This window comes from Scylla paramamosain, chromosome 28 (genome assembly GCF_035594125.1).
Source record: "Scylla paramamosain isolate STU-SP2022 chromosome 28, ASM3559412v1, whole genome shotgun sequence".
In the NCBI taxonomy this organism is placed as follows: Eukaryota; Metazoa; Arthropoda; class Malacostraca; order Decapoda; family Portunidae; genus Scylla; species Scylla paramamosain.
In genome coordinates this window covers 11,255,970-11,278,469 of record NC_087178.1, presented here as the reverse complement: position 1 = coordinate 11,278,469, position 22,500 = coordinate 11,255,970, and the positions used below count along the sequence as shown (strand labels likewise).

Below are 22,500 nucleotides of genomic sequence, written 5' to 3'. Positions count from 1 at the left end.
ACCAAACCAGCGTCAAATTTTGCAAAATGATGCATACACTCTCATTGAATGGTGTGAAACGTGGCTTATAACTTTAATTTTGATAAATGCCACGTATCAAATATTGGAAATAGCAATCGGCAGGAAAATTATAAAAAGTAATCCCCCATCAAAAGTTTGGATCCTGAGAAAGATCTGGGAGCTTTAGTGACAACAGATCTTGAACCAAGCAAACAATGCACCGAAGTCATTGAAATTGCCAATAAATTAATAGTTTTCACCTTCCAATCTGAAAAAAAAAATCTCACCTTGTACAACTCACTTGTACGTCCTCATTTTGAATACAATGTAAAGTTTTTGTCATCCTGTTATAAAAGGAATATTGAGAGATTAGGAAAAAAACAATACGAAATAGAGTAACGAAAATTACTCGAAGGCTTCGCAATAAACCCTACAAGGAACGCCTTAAAGAACGAGATCTATTCTCCCTCTCCAAACGCAGGCTAAGAGGGGATCTGATATTGCTTTACTAAACTTTTAAGGCTTTCACAAATATCAGACCGGAATTCTTCCTAAGATTCAACATGTCTAATATTACAAGAAACAATAGCAAATAATAGGTAAGCGATTTCAAACAAATGAAGCCAAACATTTTACTTCAATCGTGTCATAAATATGTTGAATTGTGTTCCATCAAGCGTCGTTAACTCAGGTACTGTTCACTCATTGAAAACCTGTCTTGACAAGTATGTAGACACTAATTCCCGGTTGTCATTGTTCATGTCTGAATAACGAACACGTTCACTCCGTACTGTCCGTGCTGGCATGTAGATTGTATGTGGTCGAAGTAGTCCTCCTGTCTTTCTTTAGTTTCCTCTCACACTCCATGTTGTTTTTTCTCTACAACATGGTACCATTTTTCATGTGACCCTTGCCTGGAGGGATTGGGGGTGGGGGATGGAAGGACCCTTCTTCTGTGCTATCCTTTCTCTACCACTAATAGAGTAGAATAGTTACCCAAACAGACTTACAAGGACCTCTTGGTCTGTTACTGTTTGGACTTCTTTTGTATTCGTTTGGTTCCTCTTTCTGTGCTATCCTGTTTGTCCTTTCCACTAGTTAGCGTAGAGTAGTTACCCAAACAGCCCAGTAAAGACCTCAGGAACTTTTGCTGTTTGGGCTTTGTTTTTATTCTCCTCCTCCTCCTCCTCCTCCTCCTCCTCCTCCTCCTCCTCCTCCTCCTCCTCCTCCTCCTCCTCCTCCTCCTCCTCCTCCTCCTCCTCCTCCTCCTCCTCCTCCTCCTCCTCCTCCTCCTCCTCCTCCTCCTCCTCCTCCTCCTCCTCCTCCTCCTCCTCCTCCTCCTCCTCGTCCTCCTCTCATCACATGATGAACAATTAGCTGTGAGGGGCATTGAAAACTCAAGGACCCAATCAGTGACTGTCATAGGGATTTGAGGTACCAGGGGTAACTGCTGCAGGACTGCGGCGCTCCTTTACGAGAAGTGCACTCTTATAGGAGTCGCATGGTAGCCGGAGCCTGATTGACTGATGCCTCTCTTGAAAGCGCCAGGCACAGTATAGAGAACCCAGCAAGCCCACTTTTGTTACACTTTTTTTTTTTCAATTTTCCGCGCATGACGTCACGTTGTCGGAGATCAGGACTGGCAGATTCGCCTTTTTTAGGCCAAAACACAATGTTTGGCTTTTTTCATGCATTTGGTCTAAGGATATCTAGTTTGCCATGAATTACATTATTATTATTATTTTTTTTTTTTTAATATGTTGCTTATATATGCTCCATTTGGCCATAACAAGTTTATTTAATATGGTAAGTTTGTTCACCGCCACCTAAGACAAAACTTTTTTTTTCAAGTTGTCGAGTGCACGTATGTTTTCCTTTATTTTCCTTTTGTTACCATGGTTATGCTTTCAGTTTTTCCCATTTTCCCTTATTGCTATTGAATAACAATAAGGGAAAATTGGACAAATCAACTGGGTGATGATGCTGATGACGCGCGAGTCCACGGCTGAACTCTGGCGTGTTTTTTTTTTTTTTTTTTTTTCAAGCGGCTGATGTAATTTAAGGCTTCCGATCAACAGCTACCTGTGTTCATGAACAAGCCAGGAGTACGTTGATAGTGTGCTGTCTATGGTAGTACCGTATATTTTGTTATTATGAGTCATTGGTAAACTCGTTTTCCATCCCCCAAAAGCGATCGTTCTGGTTGTTTATATTTATGTCGAGTGGGAAAGAAAAATGTCTAGAGCAGTGTCATTGAACTGTAGGCCCGCGCGCCAGTTGATATAGTGTGGCCCGCGTGCACTCATTGATTAATTTTATATGAGGAAAAAAATACTTAAATGATATTCAGCAAAGGTCAAGTGTGTGGAATAATAACGATTAGCTTGTTATGACATTGCTGCTACAATAACATAATGCCTGCAGAGCGAAAGTCCTTCCCCATGGTTATGAAGTAGGGACGTAGGTATATGGTACACGTCATGAACACGGCCACTTCTTTGTGCCAAGAACGTTTTCATAATGTGTTGTTAGTATTTTTGCATTCACTCCTGAACCCACCAATCTCAGTTAGTGTACATTGCATTGGGGTCAGGTTTCAGATGAGGCGTCGGGAGCTGTATGGCCTTAGGCCTAGTTGCCTAGCACATACCGTTACAAGTAACTCTCTTCCACTGTCGGTATTCTCACACTGGAATTGAATTCTTTGAATTCGTTTCCGGTTTTTGGCCCAGGCGAAGGACTGACGAAGTACGCGGCACTTGTATACACAGATCGCCACTCCAGTAGTCCGCTATAGCCCAGTGCTCAGTACACATCGTGTAATATTTGGTAAATTCTGAAGTGGAATAATATAAACTTTGGGTTTTTTTACTGCCTGTTTTTGGGTCTTTTTGTAGTGCGTTTGGCCGTTTTGTCTTATTTTTTTGTTGGCTTTGGCCTTTTTCTGCTTCAGTAATCTGGGAACCCTGAGTGTACTGCCATCAGTTCCACCCACCACTCACTCTGCCTTAGGGCTTCATTTTAAGTTTAAGGTACATCGCATCTCTAAAGTCCATGTGCGCAGCGCTTCTTATAAAGCACTATGCAAAATGTGCTTTATTAAAATGAATTTTTCGATGTTTATTCATCAGTTTAGTTTGTCATCCATAATCAGTATTATCATTATTAGTAACATTTATAATTCCTGTGTGCACCGTTACCTAGTGAACATAAAAGAAGAAAAACACAAACCTCAACACACTTAAGAAGAAAGTATCCTACACAACACAAATAAGTAAATCTACATAAATGTTAACTTGAGCGAAAATCAAGTTGTATGGTAATAAATAAATTCTACAAAACAAATAGATTCAGTACATAAGTAACAGAAAAAAAAACAGTAGGAAATATAGATGTAAATGCCAATGACACCGTGCAGAACATAAAGAATAAAAAAACAAGGTCTCCATCGTTACAAATACTGAACTATTAAAACTTACAGCTTACAAGATACGACGCGGAAATAAAAGGACACAAACCAGCTACACTACAATGATGGTGCCGATGACGATGATGACGGTAATAATAATAATTTTAATGATAATAATAATACTAATAATAATAATTAATAATATATAATAATAATAATAATAATAATAATAATAATAATAATAATAATAATAATAATAATAATAATAACAACAACAACAACAACAGTACCACTTCACTACGTTTCGCCTCAAGCGGGGAGCAGGGGTGGGAGGGGCACAGGTCTTTCTTCTTTTTCATGCAGTTTTCTTTTTTATACCTATGAAGCATAAACACACTTCCAGCCTCCGCTGGTCCCCCCTTCCCTCTCTCTCTTAATCCTTCTCGACGCCGCCCTTCCTCCCAGTCGGAAGCTTTCATCCTGCTGATAGGTAGTAAAGCCTGTGTGAAGAAGTGAGTGCTTCACCAACTTTTTTCAGTGACATAATTTGATTGATGTCTATGTTGAGAGTGGACGTGAATTACGAATAAAGCAATCCGTGGTTCTCTGGGCTGAGTCATTCTCGTGCTACAGGATGGACAGGTGTAATGGTGTGTTGTTATTGTTGTTGTTGTCGGTGGTGGTGGTGGTGGTGCAGCACAGGGGAGGGTTCCAGAAGGCTGCTCCATAACCAAGGAATTCCTGCCTCTGTAAAGTTCTCTGATCTTACCTACTGCTATTTGTACTCCACGACATACTCCCACAAGTCAACAGTTATCTAATTATCACTGTGGGATGAACGTTCACATTAGAATGAGCAGCAGTTTTTCTTATTGAACTTTTGGTGCTGCATGAACACAGGAAGGGAAATGATGTGTTCAAATATATCTTGTTTACCGTTGGGGTTTCATGGCGTAGTGACAGTCTTGGGAACCCAGTGTGTGTGGGATGCCAGCGGTCATATCCCATACAAAATACAATAAATAAATAACGTCATGAAAATAATTCACATCATAATTCTTTAATACGTACTGGCGTGAACATAAGGTGGTTAAATAGAGCAACTTTACAAAAAAGATGGGGAAGATGGGGAAATAGACCAACTTTAAAAAAAAGAAAAAGGGCCCTCGTGGCCCAGTGGGTAGAGTGATGCACTTTGAGTTTGGCGTGAGGGAAGTGAGGGGCGCGTAGGTTCGAACCCCCCTCTCGGAACTCACAAAAACCTTGAAAGAGCATCCCTCCATCACCATGTGTGATGGAACTGCCCACGGGGAGGAGGGGAGGTGAGTGCGCAGCACCTCCCTACCCCTCCCCAGGGGAGGAAGGCACCGCCTTACCGGCCCCCGGGAGAGCAAGGGAGGTGAGTGCACAGCGCTTCCCTTCTCTCCCCTACCTAACCCTGGCAAAGGAAGTGCATAGCACTTCCCTTGTCTCCGGCAAAAGATAGAAAAGAAAAAATAAAGAATTAAGGTGAGTGCATAGCACTTCCCTTGTCTCCTAACCTAAAATAAAAAAAAAAAAATAAATAAATAAAGATAAATAAATAAAAATAAATAAAAAACCTCCTTACACCTCGGACCTCGGGAGACCAAGGGAGGTGAGTGCACAGCACTTCCCTTCTCTCCCCAAGTCTACGGACTGCCAGACCAAAAAGAATGAAATATATATAGGTATAAAAAATAATAAAAGTAATAAAAAAAGATAAATGAAAAAATAAGTAAATAAAACAAAAACAATAAAACTCCTACTCCCCCCTCAATAAAACTGACTGAGTCTGGCAATCAACAATAAATAATAAAAATAAAACAATACCAACTGACTGACCCTGACAACCCCAAAGACCACCACCCACCTGGGAAGCACGGGAGGTGAGTGTGCAGCACCTCCCTACCCTTCCCAGTCTCCCAGTTTGACTTTGACCACCAATCTGACTCATCCTACCAACTCCAAAGAGCGGCTCCAACTGTACAGACCACCACCACCACCACCCTTCTGATCTCGGCAAGGTGAGTGCGTAGCACTTCCCTGGACTGACCCTGACTGACTGACCCTGGCAACTCCAAAAACAACCAACCTGACTGACTTACAGATATGTAATCACCTAACTGACTGGCCCTGGGGAGCATGGGAGGTGAGTGTGCAGCACCTCCCTACACTTCCCAGTCTCCCAGTTTGACCTGACTCATCCTGGCAACTTCAAAGAACAACTCCAAATGTACAGACCAACAGTACCTCCTACTCTGTGTCCCACTCTGACCCTGATCCATACATCCCTACATCCTACCCTGTCCTGGCTAGGTGAGTGCGTAGCACTTCCCTACCACCTGCCTTACTGACCCTGGCAACCATAAAAACAACCAACCTGACTGACCTACAAATCTTACTGTAATCTGGCAACAGACCACCAAACTGACTGACTCTGGGGAGCATGGGAGGTGAGTGTGCAGCACCTCCCTACCCTTCCCAGTCTCCCAGTTTGGCTTTGACCACCAATGTGACTCATCCTACCAACTCCAAATGTACAGACCACCACCACCACCCCTCTGATCTTGGCAAGGTGAGTGCGTAGCACTTCCCTTGACTGAGTGGGCCTGACTGACTGACCCCGGCAACTCCAAAAACAACCAATCTGACAAATGTTACAAATGTAACCTGGGGAGCATGGGAGGTGAGTGTGCAGCACCTCCCTACCCTTCCCTACCCTTACCAAAATAAATGAAAAATAAAAAAATAAATAAAAACAAAAATAAATAAAGTAAAAACAATAAAACTCCTACTTCCCCCTCAATAAAAAGACTGAGTCTGGCAATCAATAATAAATAATAAAAATAAAACAATACCAACCTGACTGACCCTGACAACTCCAAAGACCACCACCCCACCTGGGAAGCACGGGAGGTGAGTGTGCAGCACCTCCCTACCCTTCCCATCCTTCTAGTTTGACTTTGATCCCCAATCTGACTCATCCTAGGAACTCTAACTGTACCGACCACCACCAGTACTCCCCACCCTGGCAACTGATCCTGGCAAGGTGAGTGCGTAGCACTTCCCGTGACTCATCCTGGCAACTCCAAAGACACACCATCCTGACCGCCCCTGGGAAGCACGGGAGGTGAGTGTGCAGCACCTCCCTACACTTCCCAGTCTCCCAGTTTGACTTTGACCACCAATGTGACTCATCCTACCAACTCCAAATGTACAGACCACCATCACCACCCCTCTGATCTTGGCAAGGTGAGTGCGTAGCACTACCCTTGACTTACTGGGCCTGACTGACTGATCCCGGCAACTCCAAAAACAACCAACCTGACTGATGTTACAAATGTAACCTGGGGAGCATGGGAGGTGAGTGTGCAGCACCTCCCTACCCTTCCCAGTCTTCCACCAACCTGACTTGAATTATGACTGGGGAGCAAGGGAGGTGAGTGTGCAGTACTCCTACTATCCCCACTCTGAATACCCTATCACCAACCAATTCAGACCACCAAACTGTCTTAGAAGAACAAGAACAGAAAGCAACGCCATCAGAGGAAGAAGAAGCAGCAGCAGCAGCATTACCGCCATCAGAGGAAGAAAACAAGAAAAAGAAGCAAGAAAAAGAATTACCACCACTGTTATCGGAGGAAGAAACAGCAGCGTCACCGCCATCAGAGGAAGAAACATATATATGTAAACTACGACTGGTCAAACTTTCTATGGCACCAGGCTAAGTTCGACCTGTGATGGGCTGTGTTTAGCGACGCCTTGAGATGAGAGGGAAAAAAGTTCCAGGGGTTCATGAAAGGAAAGTACGCTAACAGGGGACTGATTGTGAAAGTGCCAGGCAAGGCTGCTGCTTCAGACATCCACACTTCAACTTGAACTATGCATGCGAGAATGTTGCTGTATTCTTCCTCCTATTCCTCCTTTTTTCTTCCGCACAAGACTGTCTTATTACTCCGTCCAAAGGCGGCAGTTCTTGTATAAGACTTGCAAACCTGTGTCCACTCATACCAACTATCCAGAAATATATCTAATCTTCTAAAGGTCTGGCATCACGTGTTCAAGAGATTTATGTGTATTTTTTTATTTTATTTATGGTGGTGGTGGTGGTGGTGAAGGTGTAAATCTAGAATGAGAGTGAGCGTCTTTGTGTTTCCTCCACCGGGACGAAGAAAGAGAACAGGGATTCCTCATACTCCAGGAATTGCCTTTGTTTCCAGAAAACATTGAATAGTAAAGAAAAATTATTATTTGCTAGTTTTATCAAACTTTCTGTGGCACCAGGCTAAGTTTGACCTGTGATGGGCTGTGTTTAGAGATATCGCAGTTTTTCACACTTGAGAGTATATTTCACTCTTATAATGAACGTACAAACTACAGCAGGAAACCAAAATAATGCCAAAAATGGAAGCATGGATTAAAAGATGGCAAATGTATAAAGACATTAGTAGTTTTAAATACTGAAGGAAAGACGGTAATTGTCTTTCTTGCTACACATTTATATTTAACAAGTGAAGACAGACGTAGGTTGAAAACCAGCCCGGGAAGGAATGTCTGGCGCGTGGCGTTCCTCAAGGCGTATTGCCTCGCCGCCACAACAATACATAAAGGACTGAGATGTGAATTAACACTGAAAGAACACTGGCCGGTGAGGTGCTCCTGCAGGGCCGAGGTGGACAGGTGTTTGTCCAGGATGCCTCGTGTTACTTCTCACCGCGTGTTTTATCTGTTGGAGATTATTACACTTAATATTCTGCTGTGTCTGCTTCTGCTGCTGCTGGTGCTGCTGAAGCTGGTGCTGCTGCTGCTGTTGCTCTCGCTGATCTTGCTGCTCTTGTTGGTATTGCTGCTTTTACTTCCTTCAACAATAACTACCAGAACAACTGTTTCTGCTGCTGCTGCTGCTGCTGCTACTACTACTACTACTACTACTACTACTACTACTACTACTGCTGCTGATGCTGATGCTGCTGCTGCTGCCGCTGCCGCTGCCGTTGTTGTTGTTGCTAATGTTGTTGTTGCTGCTGCTGTTACTGCTGCTGCTGCTGCTGTTGCTGCTGCCGCTGCTACTGTTGGTGCTGCTGCTGGTGCTGCTGCGGCTGCTGCTGCTGCTGCTGCTGCTGCTGCTGCTGCTGCTGCTGCTGCTGCTGCTAAACTTTACAAAAGTCACCACTGCTGTTTTTGCCGTCGTTCGTGCTGTGCCTCTAATCGTCGTCGTCCTCGTTCTCATCGTCGTCGTCGTAACAGTAGCATCGCCTGTCAGAGTAAAAAGACTATATATATATATATATATATATATATATATATATATATATATATATATATATATATATATATATATATATATATATATATATATATATATATATATATATATATATATATATATATATATATATATATATATATATATATATATATATATATATATATATATATATATATATATATATATATATATATATATATATATATATATATATATATATATATATATATATATATATATATATATATATATATATAGGTACTAGTAGTTGATAACTTTGTGATATATAAATGTTGTATAGCAACGCGTTTCACGAGTTTGCAATTACAATTAAGATCATTTACTTTATTTCAACTTATATTCATTTCCTTTATAGTGTATGGCGGTAATACATAACTTCAAAACAATGTTATCCAAGAATAGTCTTGAAATTTAGAGCTTATTTCGTACTATTTTTCTGTTACAGTTTTGTGTGCATGCGTTTTTTTTTTTATCATAGGAAAATGGAAATTTTTCTGCTAATATAAATATTACATATTACATACATTAAAACGTGCACAACACCCACGAATCTGGGTATTGCAAATGTTTAATTTTTTTGTATTTACAAGCCCATTTATTGTAATTATATATATATATATATATATATATATATATATATATATATATATATATATATATATATATATATATATATATATATATATATATATATATATATATATATATATATATATATATATATATATATATATATATATATATTCAACGGTATTGCAGAATGCTCAAGCCTATAGTTTATAGACTTAATGATTTTATCTCATCATCCTGTTGCCAGCTGCATCACTCACTCAAAGACGATATCCAAGATTCCTGGTCAGAGCTCCAGTGTCATCTACTTTCAGACTCCCCAAGATTTAGTGAATACCTCGAGTACTGACATGTCACGATCACACGTGGATATGGATACCTGGGCAGTGTGTGAGCTTTCAGTGCCTTCATGGGAGATCATATATAAGAGAGAGAGAGAGAGAGAGAGAGAGAGAGAGAGAGAGAGAGAGAGAGAGAGAGAGAGAGAGAGAGAGAGAGCACTGCTAATAATTAGTTGGGTAACGCACAACATGCCTGGCGTCAGCGGGGATCAGGTGCCAGAACAGGAGAGAGTGGGAGGCTGGGAGTAGTTTCCTTTGCAAGAAGACATTCTGATACACGTAATGAATTGCAGGTTTAGGTATTTATAGAAAGTGCAGTCGTTATCTCCTCGTTATCTCTACTTTGCCGTGGAAATCTCTCTCTCTCTCTCTCTCTCTCTCTCTCTCTCTCTCTCTCTCTCTCTCTCTCTCTCTCTCTCTCTCTCTCTCTCTCTCTCTCTCTCTCTCTCTCTCTCTCTCTCTCTCTCTCTCTCTCTGTACCTGCCTTGGACAGTAAGCAATTAGTTGTTCTAGTGGCGGTGTTCCTGATATAGAAATACTGAAAAGCACACTCCATCTTTTAATACCCAATTAGCGTGGCTTCCTGATGGGAGGTACGGTAGAGCACGCTTTCGTTTGTAAGCCAAGGGAAAGTAAGCGTCTTTCCTCCTCAGACCCTCACTAGCGCCAGGATTAGCTGTGTGCCGGGGAGTGCTGGTGAGCCGTGAGTAATGTTCACTCTTAGATACACGTGCAATGTAATGTATCTCCCTGTCATTATTTTTGTTTATTATTTATTATTATTTATTATGTTTATTATATTGATACTTGTTTTTGTCTTTTTCCTTCCTTCCTTCCTTCCTTCCTTCCTTCCTTCTTTCCTTCCTTCCTTCCTTCCTTCCTTCCTTCCTTCCTTCCTTCCTTCCTTCCTTCCTTCCTTCCTTCCTGCCTCCCTGAGTGCCTGCCTGCCTGCCTTCCGTCACCCTTATATTCCTGTTTTTCATTTTCTCTCTCTCTCTCTCTCTCTCTCTCTCTCTCTCTCTCTCTCTCTCTCTCTCTCTCTCTCTCTCTCTCTCTCTCTCTCTCTCTCTCTCTCTCTCTCTCTCTCTCTCTCTCTCTCTCTCTCTCTCTCTCTCTCTCTCTCTCTCTCGGGAGTTTGTTGATGAATTGGCATGTTCTCATGACTCTCTACCAGTATTTATTGGTGTTTCATCTTTTTCTATCCTGCATGAGTCTGCTCCCGGGAATTAGGTATGGTAGTTGTACGGCGATAAATAATATTTCAGTGCGATCTTTGCAATATTTTCCTATATCTATGAAAGCTTTTGTTACTGTGGAGTGTGGCTCGAATATTATTATTGTTTTTTTTTTAATATAAATATTTTCGTTATATTTGTCCAGCACATTTTTGTTTATGTGATAAGAAAGAAAGTGACCATTTAAATCCCGAAGTTTAATTTCATTTGTATAAAGAAGTTTAAATTAGAGAGCGAAATGAAGAAGGACTCCTTAACGTGTGGGAAGTGCCTGCCAACCTACTATGGAGGGTGTGCTGCGTAAATCATGATTGTATAGGAGCCTGATGTAACCTGTTCACACTGATACCACTTACAGACAAGCCTTCAAGTACCTTGTTATTTCGTAGTTGTGGTTTAAATAATGTTTTGACTTGTTTAGGTAATCATCAGAGAGTGAGAGAGAGAGAGAGAGAGAGAGAGAGAGAGAGAGAGAGAGAGAGAGAGAGAGAGAGAGAGAGAGAGAGAGAGAGAGAGAGAGAGAGAGAGGGGGGGGGACAGGTAGGCAGGAAGGCAGACGGTCAAACAGACAGGCAGGGAGGCAAGCAAGCAAGCAAGCAAGCAAGCAAGCAAGCAAGCAAGCAGGGAGGCAGACAGACTAACGGGCGGGGAAAGAGGTGGATGGACATACAAAAAAGAAAGAAAGAAAGCAGGCAGACAGACAGGGTGACAGGGAAATAGTCAGGCTAACTTGAAGAGGATAGGCAGGCAAAGAAGCAGGCAGACAGGCAGGCAGGCAAAAATAGAAGGCAAGGAAGCAGACAGACAGACAGACAAATAGACAGAGGGACAGATGGATGTGCGGGCAGGCACAGACATGGACAAAGTAGTTTTAAATAGCGGCAGAAACTGGAATATTTCATTCCAATGAATATATTTTCACAATTTTTTTGTAAAGCACTTTAATAAATAGTTTATCGTGCCCTGTAGTGAGTACTTAACCAAAAATCTAATCTGAATTAGTCAGTGCGATATTAATACAGCATAATGTTTGCACAATATAAACGTATGCCTCTTCCGTTACTCGTATATTCTTTCGTGATAACAATTACTGTAAGCGAAGAAAATGCAAACATAGTGACCTAACTATATTTTTCTCTCATGGCCTCGTATTTACGGTATGCCATTTTTCGTGCACAATACGTAGTTGTCATTGATTTCCTAAAACTACTAAATATACCAGAAGACAGACCTACTGACCCATACTCGTAAATATTGTTCCACTCGTAATGTTACACCACACACACACACACACACACACACACACACACACACACACACACACACACACACACACACACACACACACACACACACACACACACACAACATTAATACAAATAGATGCGCTGCAACAAAGCAACAGAGATTGGGATGCTCATTCTTACAGAGCATTATAGTGAACATGTGAGGCAGAGATAAACAGACAGACGCAGACAGACAGATTGATTTAAAACACTTAGTAACATGTACTTGTTATAAGCAATTCTAAGTGACCATTACTTTCCCGTTCATTCCCATTCATTGAAGCATTTCAGTGTTGAGACGCAAAGGTAGTGTAAGTGTTGAGGCAGCGGTGGTAGTGGCCCCTTGACCTCGCAGCGAGGCAGGAAGGGGAGGCGAGGGACACCAGCAGTGACTGGCCTGAAGGCGCCTTGCGTCCCGCCTCCTCTGTGCGACCCTCTCCCTTGATTGCCTTCATGCATCAATCGCAGCATGACTTGTGCTCCTCCTCTTCAGTCTCACTTAACTACCACCTTCATATTCTAGACACCGCTGAATGTTGGCAAGCTTTACATTTATTATTTTTGCTTCTTTTTATTTTCTTATTTGATCTTGTTATATATGTAATGGTGTTTGTTCGTTTTATTTTGTTGCAGCTGTTGTGCATATTTAACATTCTCAGCGTTTGAAGTGTGTTCTGTTTTCAGTGTTGTTTTCCATGTATCCATGTGTTCTTGCTTGGAGGAATTTGACACGTTTTATTTATGACATTTCGTGTTTTTGTTCAGTATTTATTCTTTCCTCTTTTGTTCATGTGTATGTTGTTAACTCATGCAGTAAATGATTTCTGGTGGTTCTGTTTATGATGCTTCATTTTTAGCTCTTTTTAGAATAGTGAAGCTGCATCACTTTTTTTATGTGGATGTTTTGATATTTTCAGGAAAGGATGGCAGGTGGTGCCGCGGTGAACACTCCCAACATATGCAGGAGGAAAGTGAGTACCTGCTTCATTACATCATGTGCCCTCTATTTTGGAATTTTTTTTTTTCATTTCAACGGAAACCTGTTGCCTGCCTTTCTCCTGTCAGCTTCCCACGAATCTGTGAAGGAAAGAAAGGATGTGCTTCCATGGTATCGTGTCAGTAGTGTTATCCATTGAAGGATTAGTTTAAACCTTTTTCCAATGCGTTGTTTTTGTCTCCCATGTTTCTGCCTTCCTAGGGTATATATGTGAAAGAAGACAGAATGTAAATTTAGTCTATAATGTTCATTGCAACATATTGCAGGGAAAAAAGTCCTTTGAGGATTAACCGAGAATCTTTTTCAAAACTATAATTTTTGTATTCCAGTCTTCGTGTGCTTATTTTAATGTATGCATAGAGAAAAGAAGGATACGAAATCATATATTTTCTATAATGGTGTCATCTTTTTGGTATAAATATTTACTTAGAGATTCAATTGAAACCTAACAATTAGCTGTCATTTTTGCGTTCGTTTTATATATATATATATATATATATATATATATATATATATATATATATATATATATATATATATATATATATATATATATATATATATATATATATATATATATATATATATATATATATATATATATTTTTTTTTTTTTTTTTTTTTTTTTTTTTTTTTGTATGTACGTATATATATGAGTGAAGAAAGGAAAGATGCAATTACAAAAAACTTTCCACAATAATGGGAATATTCACTTGAGGTCTTTTTTAGGTAACAAATATCAGATCTTCTAGTTTATATGTCTATTTATCCTTTGTGTGTTTTACTGTTATGTAGATTAATACTATTTTGCACGTTATGATAAAGTGTCCTTGGAAACTATTACTGTAACACATTTCATTTAGTGTGAATTGGGTTTCTACGTAAAAAAAAAAAAAAAAAAACTCTCCTTCTATAGAGAAATGATATTTATATTTTCTTTGTTCAATTGGTATTGATATTATTTTTAACTCTGATTTCCCGGGAAGCGTTACCACCATGATATTTGTGACCTAACCTAAGGTAACTTTTTAGCGTCATAACCTTTGTTGCAGCTTTATTGAAGTAAAATCAAAGAGAGGAAAGCTTGTATAGTTCTGTGAAGTGTTCTTATTTGTCTCTGTGTGTGTTGATTGTCGCCTTGAAAAGTCAAGGTGACGTGGGCCTTGATGACTAGAGCCGGCCCACACTATTTGTCTCCCTTTTTTTAGAGGCTCGTCGTTGTAGATTTCTGAAAATATTAGTTTTCCTCACGTTTTTATTTTCCTTGTCAGCGAATGAAAGATAATTTATGATTTTCTTAATCATTTAGTAACGTATTTAATATCTTTGGAGGGATCATTCCCGTAGCGGAGCGAGGGGGCTCTATTTTTGTTACCGCACATCTGTACACCCCACCGCTCCCGCCTGGCCCTGGAGGGCACAACGATGATTTGGCCAGGAGCACCTTTTGATGTCCATCGTATATAAAAGTTTCGATTTCATTTTCGGAAACACTTCTTGGTAACTTTTGAAGGCGTATCTTTGTTATTTTATTTAATTTCTTCGTCAGACTCACCTTTTTTTGCTGTATTTTGCATATTTCGATTTATCGGCATGTGGGCGAAGGTTTCTGCCTCGCAACTCGCACAACTATCGCCTCATCACTACAGATCGAGCTCGAGCGCACAAAATGCGCCAATTATTTGCCATAACTCACTTCATATACGGGAAAGGGTTGTGTGAAGAAGGTGTTGTGAGGAGTAAACATAGGAGAAATTAGTTAAATCTAGAAAAGTAGCTAGCTCAGGAAAGGTGAGAAATAGCTTAAGTATTTACCACACAAAATGTAGCAGTATTTTGAATAAAATAGACTTGCTTAGAAGAATAGTGTGTGCAGAGAAATTTGATATCATTGCTTTAACTGAAACTTGGTTAGATATGTGAGGAAAAGTATTTAATCCAGAGGTCAAGATAGATGGTTATACATTGTTCTATAAAGATAGGGAAAACAGGAGAGGAGGAGGCGTCGCGTTATACGTTATGGACACATTACAGTGTTGTATTAACAGTAGATTTAAAACAGATAGGAAAGCAGTAGTAGTACAGCAATGTACAGTAGTGGGAGTAGTGTACAGATCACCGACCAGTACAAAGGAAATTAACACCTCACTGTGGCAGGAAATAAATAGAGCAGGCAGGTACAGTCAGGTATGTGTGGTAGGAGATTTTAATTTTAGGAATATCGACTGGAGTCTGATGGTGGGTAAGAAGGAAGCAGAATTTTTTAAGGTAATTTAGGATAATTTTTAAAAACAGGTAGTCGTAGAACCCACAAGGGGAATAATATTCTAGATTTAATTCTTACTAACAGGGAGGAAGCAGTCACGTAGGTAGAGGTTGAAGGACAGCTAGGTAACATTGACCATAGGGAAATTAGATACAATTTAAAATGGGAAGAAACTTTTAGAAGCAAAAACACTAGTAAAATACTTGACTTTAGGAGAGCAGAATTTGAGGAATTAAAAAGGTACCTCCAAGGAGTTGACTGGCAACGGATGCAGGGTGAGGTCAGGTCCGGGACGGAGTTGAGAGAGATAAGGCAAGATGTGAGAGGTGAGGTGAGGTGTGAGGGTGTAGGACAAGAGGAGGTAAGATGTGTTCCGAAGGGGCGGAGGAGAGAGGGAGGGGTGTATGGGTGTGAGTATGGTGGAATGTCAGGTCATGCTGAAATGAGAGAGGTGAGGTCGAGGCGAGTAGATGAGCGAGTAGAGAGGATGGTAGGGGCCGAGATGAGGGAATTAGGTGAAGTAAATGTAGATGAATTGTATAAATATTTCGTAGATGAAGTTCATACAGGTCAGTTAGCATATATCCCGTATAGGGCAATAAGATCACAGAAAAATTATCCTAAATGGATGACTGCTAGATTAAAACATTATATAGGGTGGAAGAGAAGTATATATAAGACATTAAGGGCAGGTGAAGAAGTTTTAAGGTCACAATATAATGAATTAGTTAGAACAGTCATGAAGTTAACGAGGAAAGCTAAGGGCAATTATGAATTAAGTGTAGCCAGCCATATGAAGACGGACCCCAAGGGATTTTATCAGGAATAGAGGACGAAGAATAAGGATACTATAGGTCCATTAAAGGCAGCAGATGGGGAACTGGTTAGTTCTGGGAAGGAGATTAGTAAAATTCTGAATGAGTATTTTTCATCTGTCTTCACCCAGGAAAACATGCAGGATATGCCAGATAGTGAACAGATGTTTAGAGCAGATGAGAATGAGAAGCTGACAGATATTTCCATAAGTAGAGAGATAGTGGAACAGGAGATAGATAGGCTAAAAAAAGTTCAAAACACCAGGACCAGATAAAATATATCCCAGAGTACTTAAGGAATGCAAAGAGGTTATTAGTGAGCTGTTAGTCTCTGTCTTTAGGAAATCACTTGAGTCAGGTGAGGTACCAGTAATGTGGAAGCAGGCTAATGTAGTACCCATCTTTAAGAAAGGAGATAAAACTTTACCGTCTAACTATAGATCTGTCAGCTTAAATTCAGTTATAGGTAAAATATTAGAGTTAATAAGAGCGAGGAGCATTAGGGAACATTTAGACAAACATAACTTGATAAATTAATCACAGCATGGCTTCACGAAGGGGAAGTCTTGCATGACAAACTTGTTAAGTTTTTACAGTAAAGTGTACGAGGCAGTAGATAATGGTGATAGTTATGATATCTTGTATCTGGACTTTAGTAAAGCATTTGATAAGGTACCCCATGAAAGGCTACTGAGAAAGGTTAGGGCACACGGGATAGATGGGAAGGTGTTAGGCTGGATAGGGTCATGGCTTAGCGACAGGCGAGAAAGAGTTGTAATAAACGGCTCGAAATCCGAGTGATGTCATGTAATCAGTGGGGTGCCATAGGGATCAGTATTAGGGACATTGTTATTTCTAATATATATCAATGCCTTGGTTAGTGGAATTAGTAGTGATGTTAGTAAATTTGCGGATGACACAAAGATAGATTAATGAGATCAGAAACGGGTGCCTTCGCCTTGCAGGCAGATTTAGGATGAATGAATGGACGGACATATGGCAAATGCAATTTAATATCAATAAATGTAAAGTACTTAGCGTAGGTAGAGGAAACCCACACAGTAGGTACACATTAAACGAACAATCTCTGGTAGTTACAGGGTACGAGAAAGATTTAGGAGTTATAGTTAGCTGTGAGCTCCGTCTAGGAAAACAATGCATAGAGGCTAGAAACAGGATAAATAGGGTACTAGGATTAATTTTTAGGAGTGTTAAAAGTAGAAGGCCGGAAGTAATATTAATGATATTCTTGGCGCTGGTCAGACCTCATCTAGACTACGTTGTGCAATTCTGGTCTCCACATTACAGGAAAGATATAGGTGTATTAGAATCAGTACAGAGGAGAATGACAGAAAGGATACAGGGGATGAGGAGTATTCCTTACGAGGCGAGATTGAAGTCATTAAATTTACATTCTTTACAGAGACGTAGGTTAAGAGGGGACGTGATAGAAGTCTTTAAGTTCCCTTTCAGTAGTCCAGGAGTCAAGCAATATTTTCATTCTTTCATCCCTTTCATTGGTAAACTCTGGAATTCTCTGCCTGTTTCTGTTTTTTCCCCTTCCTGTGACTAGTTGTTTTAAGAGTATTGAGGCACTTCCAGAAACATATTTAGATTTTTTATTGACTTTTAATTTTTTATCTTTTTTTTTTTTTTTTGTCTGTATGTATGGAAGCGGCAACTGAAAAGATTTTTTTTTTCTTCCTCTGTTTGCCATTCGCCAAGAAGATATGAGAGCGTGAGTATAAATAATGGCTATATGGAAATGTAAGAATACCATTTTATACTGACTCTAAATTAAACATGTATTGCATTGTTTACTCCAGTTTACTCAAGTTGATCCGTCCGATGTCTTTTGCATCTAAATGATTTTTGTGTTCAGCTATTTGAATTTTTATTTCCAAATGCAGCTCCATGTTTTTAAGAAGCACAGAGGGTTGGAGAAAGACAAATCTTTCCTAAGTCTTAATAGGTGAATGTTAATAACAGTAGTAGTAGCAATAGTAGTAGTAGTAGTAGTAGTACTACTACTACTACTACTACTACTACTACTACTACTACTACTACTACTACTACTACTACTACTACTACTACTACTACTACTACTACTATTACTACTACTACTACTACTACTACTACTTGTAGTAGTAGTAGTAGTAGTACTACTACTACTACTACTACTACTACTACTACTACTACTACTACTACTACTACTAGTAGTAGTAGTAGTAGTAGTAGTAGTAGTAGTAGTAGTAGTAGTTGTTGTTGTTTTTGTTGTTGTTGTCCTTGTTGTTGTAGTAAAGAGCAGGATTATTATCTGGAGTGACACCAATTCAGTTTTTGTATAATTTGTATTTTCTTACTATTATTCCACACTTTGTCAATCCATGCAAGGAAAAAAAAGAAAAGAAAAAAAAGAAAACGTATATTAAAAAAGTGAGAGGCAAGACCAGCAAGTGAAACACGCCCTGCCTTCTCCATAGACTTGACGTGTTTACTGCCGCGCTTCCTGCCTGATAATTATACAGTCTTACGCTGGAGGCGCTAAATGTGGTGCATTTGTATGAAAGAATTTACTTTTTGCCATGAATCTCTCTCTCTCTCTCTCTCTCTCTCTCTCTCTCTCTCTCTCTCTCTCTCTCTCTCTCTCTCTCTCTCTCTCTCTCTCTCTCTCTCTCTCTCTCTCTCTCTCTCTCTCTCTCTCTCTCTCTCTCTTTCTCAGCTCGAATTATGATTTCACTGAGTGGTTTAAGAACATATTCACATGTTATTCATGAGCCATCACATCCAGCAGCAGGCAGGAGGAGGAGGAGGAAGAGGAGAAGGAGGAAGAGGAGGAGGAGGAGGAGGAGGAGGAGGAGGAGGAGGAGGAAAGAACACAAAGGAATACAAAGGAATGCAACGGAAGACCAAACCTTGAGTTACTGACGAGGCTGTTTGGATAATTATTCTACATTAATTATTAATGGGAGATACAGGATAGTACAGAAGGTTCCACCCCACCAATCTCTCCAGCAGAAGCTGACAAGATACAGGAATTGATACCACGTGGTATAGAAAAACCACATAGAACCTCAGAGAATAGTGAGGGAAAGAGTTGTGGTCTGTCTACTTTTGTTTGTGAGGGAGAGTGTAACTGCATGATAGTTGTGTGGTGTGGTGTGTGCGTAGCGCAGGTGAAGGCACAGTTTGGTTGTTGAGGGGTGGTGCAGAATCCTTGCGTTGCGCTTTCCAGGGAGGCGGCAGTCAATCAGGCCACAGCTTCGGTCACTGTGTTTGTGTACCTTCCCTTTAGGGCTGGATTCACAGGTTATCGCCTGCAACTTTGACCTCTAGTACTTAAAATCACAAAGTTGATCAATAACAGGATAATGCGGACGAAGAAAATGAGGATTACAACATGTGATTACATAGGATAACCAAAACAAACACTCCCTCAGGTCTTTACATATCGCTTTGGAATGAATTTAGATTAACTACCCTTTAGTAAAAGTAAGCTAGAGCAGTGTATGACTGCCAAACCGACACGCCCTCGTGCTTGTGCTGGCGTGGGAAAACCATCGCGCTGTGTGGGAAAAACTGGCTGCGTTTTGATTGGAAAGAATGAAGTGAGATTCTATTATTATTCCTATGCAGAAAAAGGAGGAGGAGGAGGAGGAGGAGGAGGATAATAACAGCATTAATAAAAGCATCCACTTCAAACACCCCTTTGTCTGTGCCTTTGGACGCACAAATTACCTCAGAATGTTACGTCATAATGAATAAGACAAGTGAAGAAGCTTACTTCCTTTTGAATACCGTCTTTTCGGAAATGTTGATTTTTTTTCTATTTTGTGCAAAAGACAAAAAAAAAATACAATTTTTAGTAGAGTGAAAAAAAATCTACAATTCACCCTAAGAAGGAGGAACAGAAAAATTACGAACTATACCACCACAACCACCACCACTTCTAATACTACTACTACTACTACTACCACCACTACCACCACACTTCACTCTCAACTTCTCCCATTTTCAAGAATTCCTCTCTTCTCTTCCCTCGCTCCACCATCCTTTATCCTCTCTCCCTTACGTTCCATCCTTCCTTTCGCCGACATAATGCTTGCAACAGACGCCCCTCCTCTTCCTCCCCCCTCCTCCTCCAGTCCCGTAGCATTAGCAGGGCCTTGTCTCCCCTTATAAGCAGGGATGCTTAGTGGAACATGTCGAAATAGCGTTGCCTAGCCGCCGCCGAGTATAGGAGTGTATTGAGGGTGCATTATCTCGGTACAGTGGCGGTGAGCGGGGAGATGGGTCGGTGAGTATGTTCAGGCGCAGATAGAGAAATGTGTTATTGGTCTGACGAATTGATTAATGAATAGGTATCTGGTTGAACAGGTAGATTTACAGATAGATGGCTGGATGGGTAAATGGTTAAATAGATCGACTGGCTGATAAATAGATTGATATATAGATGGACAGATGGATGGATAGATAGATTGATAGATACATGAATAAATGAATAGGTATATAAGTAGATATAAATATATATAGATGGGAAGATAGACAGTTCAGTAAGTAGAAAATAGATTAGATAAATAGACAGATAGACAGATAGACAGGGGTAATAGTACATAGGTGGGAAAATATGTTGATAAATTCCCGTTGATTGATAAGAAGGTGGAAGTATTAGATAGGGAGAGATATACAGATAAAACATCGACGAATGGGTAGGTAAGTGAAGAAACACAGGATGGTTGAAGAGCAATATACATAAACAAATAAGAAGAAAGTGGAAGTGTAAGCGATGAATCAGATAAAGAGAGAAATTAGCTGTATATTGATGGACAGAACATATAGAAATGCAACTGTAAATCATGGTAAACAAACTAAGATAAATAAAGGTATGTACTATGTTAGAAGGAAATGACATTAGAGAGTCAGCCAACACATCAGACATTCAGAAAGCAGGACAGACAAAGACACATAGACACACTGACTGATGGGTGCATATGCCAAATGAAATAGTAAACAAACATTCATATATAGAATCATTACAAATAGACAAATATCAGAAACTTTGCGGCAGACAGACTGAATTTCGCATAACGAAAATATTTGTATGTTCATGTTTGGTAACTTACACACGAGCAATGGATAAAAAAGAGAGATTTTACATATAAACCTAGAGAAACAAAGGAAAGCAAAACATTATAAAACAAAAAAGACACATAAAAAAAATGATTCTTCCTGTGAATCAAGTTGCAGACAGAGGCGCCCCCATACACACACACACACACACACACACACACACACACACACACACACACACACACACACACACACACACACACACACACACACACACACACTTTCCTGTCGCCAAAAATACACACAATTCTCCTGCTACTCTATGAATTACCTTACTAGAAATTAAAAATGCATATTATAAATTTTGTATATTGTTGTGTGGATCACTGGAATTGTGTTGAGAGAGAGAGAGAGAGAGAGAGAGAGAGAGAGAGAGAGAGAGAGAGAGAGAGAGAGAGAGAGAGAGAGAGAGAGAGAGAACACAAACATAAAATCGGAGAGAATGAAAAAGAAAGTTTAAAGTAAAAAAGAATGAAAAAAAAAAGCTTCAAACGTATAGACAAGTAAATGTATATATATGCTGACACACACACACACACACACACACACACACACACACACACACACACACACACACACACACACACACACACACACACACACATTGACAGTCATAGCACCACACAAAAAAGAAAAAAAAAGCCAGAAAATAACAGAAAGAAGTGAAAAAAAGAAAACATTGAAAAGACATAAGCCGTAGTGAACAAGTGGACATTAGGTAGAGAATGTAATCTAATATTAGTAGGTGCCCTGAAGGTACTCGGAGAATGACATCATGCTTAAAGGAAAGTGAGGAAAGGAAAATAGCATGCTTTAACTTGGAAAAATAAACAAACTGCGGTAATGAACAAGGAAAATATGAGGACATAAAGCACTAAAGTGGGAAAATGTGTAGCAGATTGAAAGGAAAAAAAATGAAATTAAGTGCTAAAAATGGGTGTGATGCCCTACTTAGAGAGAGAGAGAGAGAGAGAGAGAGAGAGAGAGAGGAGAGAGAGAGAGAGAGAAAGAGGAGAGAGGAGAGAGAGAGAGAGAGAGAGAGAGAGAGAGAGAATGTGTCTTTTCCTGTCACCTCAGATAAAAATCTATATATATTTTACGACATTTCATTGGCGCTGAAGAACACAGACAATGAAAAAG

The 22,500-nt window shown here is 39.9% G+C and overlaps 1 protein-coding gene across 1 annotated transcript in view; it reads left to right on the top strand.

Annotated features, from left to right (window-relative positions):
- Positions 1–22,500, top strand: part of LOC135114907 (receptor-type tyrosine-protein phosphatase F-like) — a 108,325-nt gene that overhangs the window by 69,647 nt on the left and 16,178 nt on the right. Inside the window, exon 3 of the mRNA XM_064031164.1 lies at positions 13,070–13,123. Within this exon, the coding sequence (XP_063887234.1) occupies positions 13,070–13,123 (54 nt within the window). The remainder of the gene's footprint in view (positions 1–13,069; positions 13,124–22,500) is intronic.